The sequence below is a fragment of the Geotrypetes seraphini genome, chromosome 2 (assembly GCF_902459505.1).
Source record: "Geotrypetes seraphini chromosome 2, aGeoSer1.1, whole genome shotgun sequence".
Lineage (NCBI taxonomy): Eukaryota > Metazoa > Chordata > Amphibia > Gymnophiona > Dermophiidae > Geotrypetes > Geotrypetes seraphini.
The window spans coordinates 519,478,553-519,490,057 of record NC_047085.1 but is presented as its reverse complement, the minus strand read 5'-3'; the positions used below and the strand labels follow the sequence as shown (position 1 = coordinate 519,490,057).

At 41.7% G+C, this 11,505-nt stretch overlaps 1 protein-coding gene across 2 annotated transcripts in view; it reads right to left on the bottom strand.

Annotated features, from left to right (window-relative positions):
- Positions 1-2,021: 2,021 nt before the first annotated feature.
- Positions 2,022-11,505, bottom strand: part of LOC117354678 (oocyte zinc finger protein XlCOF6-like) — a 39,899-nt gene continuing 30,415 nt past the window's right edge. For both annotated transcript variants that reach the window (XM_033932540.1, XM_033932541.1), the window contains exon 4: positions 2,022-4,144. In XM_033932540.1, the coding sequence (XP_033788431.1) occupies positions 2,496-4,144 (1,649 nt within the window). In that variant the 3' untranslated portion in view covers positions 2,022-2,495. The remainder of the gene's footprint in view (positions 4,145-11,505) is intronic.

Below are 11,505 nucleotides of genomic sequence, written 5' to 3'. Positions count from 1 at the left end.
CATGCATTAAATCCAGTTAGTAAACGCTCAAGACCTCAGACGTACCATTCCACTGCCCTCTGTGCATTCTTGACAGCAGGGAAAACTTGGTATTCTATCCTCATAGGTCTAGATCAGAGGTGTCCAACCTGTGGCCCCGTGAAGTATTTTGTGCGGCGCTGGTCGAGGGCGATGCAGTGTTTTCCTCTGTCTTGCCGGCTCCCTCCTCTGTCTTGCTGCAGCATTTGTGCGGCCCCAGAAACTTTTTTTTGGCCAATGCGGCCCAGGGAAGCCAAAAGGTTGGACACCCCTGGTCTAGATCATATTTTTTTATATATATAAATGTCTTTTTAAAGCTTTTCTTTACTTATTAATTTATCAGAATGATTGACTTAACTTCAGCAGTTCATACGGCCGGACCCGACATATTTCACTATGGCTTCGTCAGGGATCCGCTCACTGCCGCTGTCATCCGACTACTATATCTCTTCTTACTTTAAAATAAGATTAGAGAATGACATGGGGACCGTTTACCGCAGTAAACCATGGTCACCGCAGTAAATCCACAGTAATGGGGACATTAAAGTCTTGCTCCTGTGGTAAAAAAAAACTGCACCTGTGTCAGACATCTCCTCCCCAGCTCCTGTTGTGCCTATTTTACCTTCAGGAGCCAGCCATGCCACGATGGAGAGAGAAGGAACCCAAAACCAAAGCCCAAGACCAATGTGATTTGAAGAATAAAATTACCAGACAACAAAAGGTTGAAAAAAAAAATATTTAATATTTTAGATTTGAAATATGTATCCTGCTAGAGCTGGTATTAGACATAACTGGTGTTCCGCCACATATTTCTGTCAGATGGGATGATCAGTGACACTCAGAAAAGCACACAGACAATATAAAAGCATAGACAATAACCCTTTATGATATATATATATATATATGAATATAAGAATAAAATAGCTTCACCATGATCCCAGGCAACTACCATCCTTCACAATTGGGAATCCCTGCAATTGATAGGTGGGTGGACCAAAGGAGACTGTCCCATGGTTGCAACGTCTTGGATTCTAATGTTAGGGGCAAAGTCCCGTTCTTATATAGGATGAAAACTGCTGAGTTCATAGTTATACAGCTGATCCTGTAGTAACCAGCGTCCTTCACTACGATTCAGGCACACCCGGTCCTGTTCTTTTGTTCTTTGTTTTGGCAACACCCAGGTCACTGAGGTCAGGATAGCAGATAAGCAGACTTATTGCAGAAACCAGCTGTCTTCACTCGGACACCTGGTCAACCTGGTTTTACTGTCCTTCTGTTCTTTGTTTTGGCAGCACCCAGGTCACTGAGGTCAGGATATCAGATAAGCAGACTTGAGGAGACATATAGCAATGTTACTTACCGTAACAGTTGTTATCCAGGGACAGCAGGCAGCTATTCTCACTAGTGGGTGATGTCATCCGACAGAGCCCCTAACTGCAGCCCGTCAAGTTTGTTCAAGAGCCTTCTATGAGGAACCGTGTCAAAGGCTTTGCTGAAATCTAAGTAAATTACATCTAGCATATGCCCTTAATCCAATTCTCTGGTCACCCAATCAAAAAATTCAATCAAATTAGAGTCACCTAGAGGAGGGGGAGAACAGGAGAAGTGGAAGAAATAAACAGAGGCAGGGAAAATGGAAGTATAGTACAGTTGATAGGTTGTGAGCTACCTTTACCCTGACCAATGGGCATGTAGAAAGATGACGGCAGATAAGGGCTACAGCCCATCAAGTCTGCCCACACCATCGACCCTCCCTTTTAAGTCTAATGTCCCCTTTAAGTAGAATTATAATAATGCCATTCTACTGACCCGCTCTTTCAAGTCTATACCCTAGTGATCCTATCCTTTGGCTGACCCTCGTAGGGACCCTCGTAGGGATCCTACATAGGTATCCCATTTATTCTTGAAGTCTGGGACGCTGTGTGCTTCTATCACCTGCATTGGAAGCTTGTTCCAATGCTCAATCACTCTCTCCGTGAAGAAGTACTTCCTGGCATCTCCACGAAACTTCCCTCCCCTGAGTTTGAGCGGATGACCTCTTGTGGTCGAGGGTCCCTTCAGGAGAAAGATATCATCTTCCACCTCAACCCGTCCCGTGATGTACTTAAATGTTTTTAAACTTGATTGATAATTAAAACTTTTACCACATTCTGGGCATGTTTATGGTTTCTCTCCAGTATGAATCCTCTTGTGCGTTTTTAAACTTGATTGCTGACTAAAGCTTTTTCCACATTCTGGACATGTATATTTATTTTACTTATTTAATTCAACTTCTATCCCATCCTCCCAGTAGCTCAGAATGTGTTACAAGCCAACATTCACAGCGGAATACATTTGGACAATATCAATACAATGATTATACAGCAACTTAAGTACAAGTTTAGAAGAACAGAGAATAGAGAACAGATTGGAAGGGGGTATTTTAAGGGAACCATATTAGTTAGAAAAGTTGTCAATGTAGTCTCTTGAACCCAAGCTTAGAAGGGCAGTGATTTCTCTCCAGTATGAATCCTCTTGTGACTTTTTAAATGTGATTGCCGATTAAAGTTTTTACCACATTCTGGACAGGTATACGGTTTCTCTCCAGTATGAATCCTCTCATGTATTTTTAAATTTGATTGGCAATTAAAACTTTTACCACATTCTGAACAGATATATGCTTTCTCTCCAGTATGAATCCTGTTGTGTCTTTGTAAAATTGATTGCTGACTAAAGCTTTTCCCACATTCTGGGCAGGTATATGGTTTCTCTCCAGTATGAATCCTCCTGTGTCTTTTTAAATGTGATTGCCCATTAAAGCTTTTCCCACATTCTGGGCAGGTATATGGTTTCTCTCCTGTATGAATGCTGTAGTGCAGTTTTAAATGCGCTTTGTGATTATAGCACTTACCACATTCTGGACATATATTTGGTTTCTCTCCAGTATGAATTCTCTTGTGTGTTCTTAAAATTGATTGCTGCCTAAAGCTTTTCCCACATTCTGGACAGGTATATGGTTTCTCTCCAGTATGAATCCTTTTGTGTCTTCTTAAAACTGATTGCTGACTAAAGCTTTTCCCGCATTCTGGGCAGGTATATGGTTTCTCTCCAGTATGAATCCTTTTGTGACTTTTTAAATTTGATTGCCGATTAAAGCTTTTACCACATTCTGGACAGGTATACAGTTTCTCTCCAGTATGAATCCTCTGATGTTTTTTTAAATTTGATTGGCAATTAAATCTTTTACCACATTCTGAACAGATATATGCTTTCTCTCCAGTATGAATCCTCTTGTGTCTTCTTAAAATTGATTGCTGACTAAAGCTTTTCCCACATTCTGGGCAGGTATATGGTTTCTCTCCAGTATGAATCCTCCTGTGTCTTTTTAAATGTGATTGCCCATTAAAGCTTTTCCCACATTCTGGGCAGGTATATGGTTTCTCTCCTGTATGAATGCTGTAGTGCAGTTTTAAATGCGCTTTGTGATTATAGCACTTACCACATTCTGGACATATATACGGTTTCTCTCCAGTATGAATTCTCTTGTGTGTTCTTAAAATTGATTGCTGCCTAAAGCTTTTCCCACATTCTGGACAGGTATATGGTTTCTCTCCAGTATGAATCCTTTTGTGTCTTCTTAAAACTGATTGCTGACTAAAGCTTTTCCCGCATTCTGGGCAGGTATATGGTTTCTCTCCAGTATGAATCCTTTTGTGACTTTTTAAATTTGATTGCCGATTAAAGTTTTTACCACATTCTGGACAGGTATACAGTTTCTCTCCAGTATGAATCCTCTGATGTTTTTTTAAATTTGATTGGCAATTAAATCTTTTACCACATTCTGAACATATATATGCTTTCTCTCCAGTATGAATCCTCTTGTGTCTTCTTAAAATTGATTGCTGACTAAAGCTTTTCTCACATTCTGGACAAGCATAGGGTTTTTCTCCAGTATGAATCCTCTTGTGTCTTTTTAAATTTGATTGCCGATTAAAATTTTTATCACATTCCGGACATGTATACCTTTTCTCTGTGGTATGAATCTTCTCATGTTTTCTTAAATTTGATTTGTGATTAAAACTTTTGCCACATTCTGGATACGTAAATGGTCTCTCACTTTCATGGATCCTCTGAAGACATTTTAAACCTGTTTGATGATAAAAAGTTTTATCACAATAAAAAGATGTAGAACGTTTTCTTTTGTGCATTCTTTGATATGATAAAGAATTTTTTTTATCTGTTTTTATACATAGTTTTATTTCCTGCATATATTAATGGTTGAATTCTTATGGGTCGATATTCAGCCGGGAGCAGTGAGCATTTTCTATAAAGCTGATAACCGCTAACTAGATTGTCAATACTGGGTCATATCTGGGCACCAGCATTAAAAACCTGGTTCATCGGTGATAGCTGGAAGTTATGTGGGTGCAGCTGGTTTTCAATGCAGTACTACATAATTAACTGGACACAGGACTGGTATTTAAGAGGTCTTACTTGCCCAATTAGGTATGTGGGTAACGGCATTGAATGTCGTACTGTGTCCATCCACATAATTCAGGGTCTCACCTGACTTCACCCCTGCCTAGATAGTGCTGGGATGGTCAACATTGCTACTGATGCTTGTATGATGGACTGTGTACTAGTGATTACTGCTCTGCTCCTCTTTTTCCGACTTGAATGCTGCTGAATGGACTTATCCGAGTGCGGGATCACGTGACCTAAACACGTCATGTCTACGTGCCAAAGAGCGCTTATAAAACTGAATCGGGTCTTGTTCCTTGGGTGAATTCCTAGGGGTGAACTTTGCCTGCTCATGGTTGCTTGCTTTCTTTAAACTCCCTGTGATAATAAAAAACGTAGAAACATGACGGCAGATAAAGGCCAAATGGCCCATCTAGTCTGCCCATTCACAGTAACCATTATCTCTTCCTCTCTCGAAGAGATCTTATATACCTATCCCACTCCTTCTTGAATTCAGACACCGTCTCTACCACTTCTTCCCCGAGACTGTTCCACGCATCTACCACCCTTTCTGTAAAAAAGTATTTCCTTAGATTACTCTGGAGCCTATCACCTCTTAATTTCATCCTATGCACTCTCATTCCAGAACTTACTTTCAAATGAAAGAGTCTCGACTCATGCGCATTTACGTCACTTAGGTATTTAAACGTCTCTATCATATCTCCCCAATCCCGAGATCTTTAAGTCTATCCCCATACTCTTTGACGAAGACCATGCACCATTTTAGTAGCCTTCCTCTGGACCAACTCCGTCCTTTTTATATCTTTTTGAAGGTGCAGCTTCCAGAATTATACACAATATACTAAATGAGATCTCGCCAGAGACTTATACAGAGGTATCAATACCTCCTTTTTCCTACTGGCCATACCTCTCCCTATGCAACCTAGCATCCTTCTAGCTTTCGCTGTCACCTTTTCAAACTGTTTGGCCACCTTAAGATCATCATATACAATCACACCCAAATCCCGCTCTTCTGTCTGTTCTTCACCCCCTAAACTGTACCATTCCCTCAGGTTTTTGCAGCCCAAATTCATGGCCTTGCATTTCTTGGCATTAAATTTTAGCTGCCAAATTTCAGACCATTCTTCAAGCTTTGCCAGGTCTTTCTTCATGTTATTCACACCATCCGGGGAGTCTACTAAGTTTCCAAGTTTAATTAAAAGTTGATAAACCACCTAATCAAAATTCTAGGCGGTGTACAATATAAAATACATGTAGAATACTTAAAATTAACAAATACAGATGACTCAGGGGACTTAATATATGACATAACGTACAGAAACATGGAATATGGGAAAGAACTACAATCTTTGAAAGTAAAGGAAAAAACAAGTTAGGGGGGCGGGAAAGCCAGATCTTCCTGTTGTCCTAAAAAAGACAGTTATGTTCCAAATGCGTCATTAAATAAGAAAGTTTTTAATTTTGACTTGAATTGATTTAAGATTGATTCTTCTCTCAAGTAACCTGGGGTGGAATGCCATAGAGAAAGGGCGGTAACTGAAAATATACTAAGACGCGTGGAGGGGCATAATTGAAAGGAACGTCTAAGTCCATTTTCGTCTAAGTCGCAAGTCATCCAAAGTAAAAAACAGCTTAGGACACATTTTCAAAAAATATGTCCAAATTTTTTTTTGTTTCTAAAATCATCTAAGTATATGACCTGCCGATCTGATTGTCCAAGTCGCTAAATCGTCCATCTTTATACCACATTTTTGTCCAAGTCAAAAATACCTAGAACAAGCCCTGTTGGATGTGGGAGAGGTCTGCAAAGTGATGGACTGAACACCCAAACATGGCACCTAAATAGTAGGGTACCTTACAGGGCACTGCTGTAAACTTCACAAAAAGGGTGCCATGTCATCATCTCACTACAGCTCCCTTATAGCCCCCAAACCACCTCCAGAATCCCCTAGACCCACTTATCTACCACCCTAATAGCCCTTATGGCTGCAGGAGCCACTTATATGCCAGTACAAAAGGGTTTTGGGGGTGCACATGTTTCAGTATCAATGCAGTGATTACAGGGGCTTATGGGCAAGGGGCCTCCCACCCATGGGTCCCTAACCCACCCCCAAGACGGTTAAGATGCCTCTGTGCAGGTCGACTAGGCTTTCCTATGCCAGGCGATGATGGTCTGGAGGCTGAATTTTAAAGGTGTGATTACGATTTTTATGGGGTTGGGGAGGGGGGTGTCGGTGATCACTGGGGTAGTGTGTGGGGGTCTGTATTATGTGATTTCAGTGCTTATCTGGTGACTTTAGGTGGGTTTTTGTGACTTAGACCATGTTTTAAATGGTCTAAGTCACAACGTCCAAGTTCTGTCGATCCTATGCTGTATAACATTCGGTTATATATGCAGTATGACTAAGTCTAAGCCGGCCCATGTCCGGCCCAACTTCCACCCTCGACATTCCTCCTGAAATGCCCTATTTAGCTATGATCGTTCAGCTGCACTATGAAGGCCTAGGTAGTTTAGAAATACGTCCAAAACCTGTTTTTATTATCAGCACTTGGATGTATTTTGACAATGTTCGTCCAAGTGCTGTCTTAGGCCGTTTTTCTCTTTCGATTATGAGCCCCATAGTATTTATATGTCTCAATGATGGAATGACAAGGAGATTTTGTGAGGCAGAGCGAAGAGACCTGTGAGGAGAATACGGTATAAGAAGATTATTGATAAATCCAGGTAAAATTACTCTACTGCAGATTTTGGTATCATCCACAGAGAGGCAAATCTTGCCCAACAACCCTTCAGCAATATCGCTTATAAAAACTGTTAAAAAGAACAGGCCCAAGGACAGAACCTTGAGACCCACCACTGGTAACATCCCTTTCCTCAGAGCGATCTCCATTGATCACTACCCTCTGTCACCTTCCACTCAACCAGTTCCTGGCCCAGCCCATCACTTTGGGACCCATCCAGAGGGCACTCAGTTTATTTATTAGACATCTGTGTGGAAACACTGTAAAAGGCTTTGCTAAAATCTAAATTCACCACATCTAGTGAATACACTCTATCCAATTTTCTGGTCACCCAGTCAAGAAATTGATCAGATTTGTCTGACAAGACCTACCTCTAGTGAATCCATGTGGCCTCCAGTCCTGTAATCCACAGGATTCCAGAAACTTGACCATTCTCTGTTTTAAAAGCATTTCCATTCATTTGCTTACCTCAGAAGTCAGACTTACCTGCCTGTAATTCCCTACTTCTTCCTTACTTCCACTTTTGTGGAGATGGACCACATCTGCCCTGTCCAATCCTTCAGTACCACTCCTGACTCTAGAGAAGCATTGAAAAGGTCAGTCAGCGGAGCCACCAGAACTTCCCTAAGTTCCTCCAGCACCCTCAGATATACACTATCCGGCCGCATCACTTTGCCTATTTAGTTAGCTCCTAACGAACACAACCCTCTGAAAATCGATCAGGGTCTACCACTCCTCCATCCCGATTCACATTTGTCTTCCACAGTCTCGCTCCCGGCACTTCAGCCGTGAACACAGAACAGAAATATTTGTTAAGCAATTCAACCTTTTCTTCATCAGCTTCTACATATTCCTTCCCTTCACCTTTGAGTCTCACACTGCCACTTTTGCACTTCTTTCTATCACTGATATATCAAAAAATGTCAGCTTTTTTTATTCCATATGCATCTTTGCTTTCCTGACTACTCGACCAGCCTCTCTTAACTTTTCCAGATATTTTTGCCTGTCTTCCTCTTTTTGCGATTTTTTGTAGTTTATGAAAGCTAACCTCTTGTTCCTTACCTTCTCAGATACTACTTTTGAGAACCAAAGTGTCCTTCTTTTCCTCTTTCTTTTACTTGCTTGCTTCACAAAAAGGTTTGCCATCTTTACAATAACTCCTTTCAGTTTTTGCCCACAGTATTTCTACTCCTTCCAGACGTTCCCAACCAAACAATTCCTTGACTTAATCCCCCATCCAAACAAAGTTACTTTTGAATGAGCCATCTCTATATCTATCTTAATATTAAACCGTACCATGCATTGATCACTGGATTCCAGATGATCACCTACTGTAACATCAGAAACAATTTCCCTATTAGTAAAACTTCCCCTTTTTTAGATATATTCTGACTGGCTATTATTACATATCTGTCTACTTTTCCATTTGTGAAGGAGGCCTGTATATCACACCAATGTAAATATACTTACCATTCCCTCTTTCCAAATTGAGCCACAGTGCCTCTTCCTTGCCCTGCAGATCCTGCAACTGTGTGGCTTTAATATGTTCTTTAACATATAACGCTACTCCTCCTCCTTTTCTTCCTACCCTGTCTTTCCTGAACAGATTATAGCCTGGTATAACTACATCCCAGTCATGGTTCTCTGTGGTCGCCACTATATCCAACTCCTCTTCTTTCATCACAGCTTCTAGATCCAGAATCTTGTTTCCCATACTTCGAGCATTAATATATACTGCTTTCCAGACATTGCCCCCTTTTCCCATCCATGTAGAAGTATTCAGTGATTTACTTACCTGAGGGCTTATACTCACCCGGGGGCTTTGATCACCCTGCTCCATCGCTTCTAGTTTAAAGCCCTCTTCAGTAGATTAGCCAGCCTGCCACCGAAGACACTTCTCTTCTTTGACAGATTCACACTATCCCTGCTTAGTAGCCCTTGGAAAATCATTGCATGGTCCAAAATGCTCTCGACACCATACACAACTGCGCATTCATCTCCAGGATGTGAGCTTATCTGCCCTGGATTTTACCGACAGTGAGGATGGACGAGAATACCACCCTTTCCACCTTCTCTCCCAGAGCTTCAAAGTCACTTTTGTTACGTTTGCAGGGGTACCTGGCAGTATCATTAGTGCCAATGTGGATGAGCAGCATCGGATAATAGCCATTAGGCTTGATGAGTCTCAGCAAGCTGTCCATAACATTTTGGATTTTGGCACCAGGTAGACAGCATACCTCCCCAGGGCATAATGTCTGGTCTGCAGATGGATGCTTCTGAACCTCTCAGAAGGGAATTGCCAACCACCACTACCTTAAACCTCCTTGTGGTCACGGATCCAGTTATTTGGGAGATTTCAAGCTTTGGTCCTTCCTCTCCCTGGAATGCTCTCATCTCTTCCAATTCCAGGGCAGCATACCGGTTCAAGGGTGGGTAGAGTTACAGTACCAATTACTTCATACTTTTGAACATGCTGAACTAGATTTTTGTTTCAGCTCGTCTAAGGTGAGATTGTTTTAACAGGTAAGTTACAGACACCAGTATATCCTGCAAGGAAATACCTATCATAAACTTCAAGTACTCTGGCCCATTTCCTTTGAAGGCCTTTAAGATCAGACAGAGTTTTAATTTTAGCACTGTATAGTACTGTGAGCAAGGGAGGCTGTCCCCCCACCCCACCAAAGATACCCCAAATCAAGAGTCTGTACAAGGATATGTATTTCCAATTGAAAATATTTATTCAATATCTATCAAAAGTCAACTAATTATAAATGCAGTGTTTCAACAAAGGTCCAATAATATAATTGTACAAAGGAGGCATCTCAGAGTTTCAAACTATCTGTACAGAGTTCTCGACCTATTCTGGCTTCATCTTTCTATATACTATGTTAAGTGACTATGTGACATCATTTTTCCAGCTTTACACAATTAGTCAAAAGCATTTCCATTCTACCTAAGTTTGCTCTATATGATACAATTACCGTAAGTTTCTTTATGATTTAACTAACAGCAGTTTCTTGCTTAACCCGTTAAAACCTTAAGGGGCTCTTAATTGAAACGCAAATACGTCCAAAAAGCTGCCCGACCTAAAAGACAGGTCGTCCAAGGGCCGATAATAGAAACGGATTTTTAGACGTATCTAGAGGCTTTTTAGGCCTCAGAATCCTGCTGTGCACCCAGAGGGAAAAGGGGCAGTTTTGGAGGAGTGGTTAGGACGGGAGATGGGCAGGATGTGGGCCGACCTGAACTTAGTCATCTTGCAGCGATAATTGAAAGTTTGACGACACTTCCTGGATGGAACTTATACATTGTGAGTCAGGCGATGTAAAATCAGGTATAAGTGCCCAGAAGGTATCCAAAGTGACTAGATAACAACTGCAGAGACCAGGTAAAGATCCCCACACACTGACCCCATTGAACCCCCACAAATATCAGATAAAACCACAAAGGTAGGAATAAAAATGTACATACCTGTCTCTGGAACATTAGCACCTGGCATAGGAAAGCCTAGTAAAGTTGCACAGAGATGACTTAAGTAGTCTGGGGAGTGGGCTAGCAAACCACAGAGAAAAGGACCCAGGCCCATAGACCACTCTAACCATAACATTCATGGTGGAAAATGTGAGTCCACCAAAACCCTGTTGTATTGCCATATAAGTGGCACTTGTAGCCACAGGGCTATTGGGGGTGTAGACAGGTAGGTATAGAGAATTTTAGGGGTGTTCTTGGGGGCTCATAGTGACCTGCAAGGGAGTTGTGGTGAGATGTTTATGGGGCACCTTTTTTTGTGAAGTTCACAGCTGTGCCCTCTAAGGTGCCCCACTACTCCGTTGCCATGTCTGGGTAGCCAGTCTATCACTTTGCTGGCCCATCCCACGTCCAAAAAGTATTGAATGATTTTTTAAATGAGAATGCAGTATAAAGATAGACTACTTGGCGGTCTGGACAATCAAATGCCTGGACATATAAGTAGACGATTCTCAAAAAAAATATGTATTTTTCGAGAATGGACTTTTGATGCTGCCGACTTTGCCTTAGGCCCAAAACGGATTAAGACGTCGTTTTCGATTATGCCCTGCCACAAGTTTAATTATACAACAACCCAATCACTAATAATAAAACCCTAAGCACGCATGCACACTCCTACCTGCGTGATCCGTAGCTCCGTGGCAGGTAGGAGTGTGCATGCGCGCTTAGGGTTTTATTAGCTTGGGAGGAAATGCCCGGGTCCTCCGGAGAGCAGAGGGGCGGCAGCGACAGAGGCGGTGTGGGCCAACAGGTGGC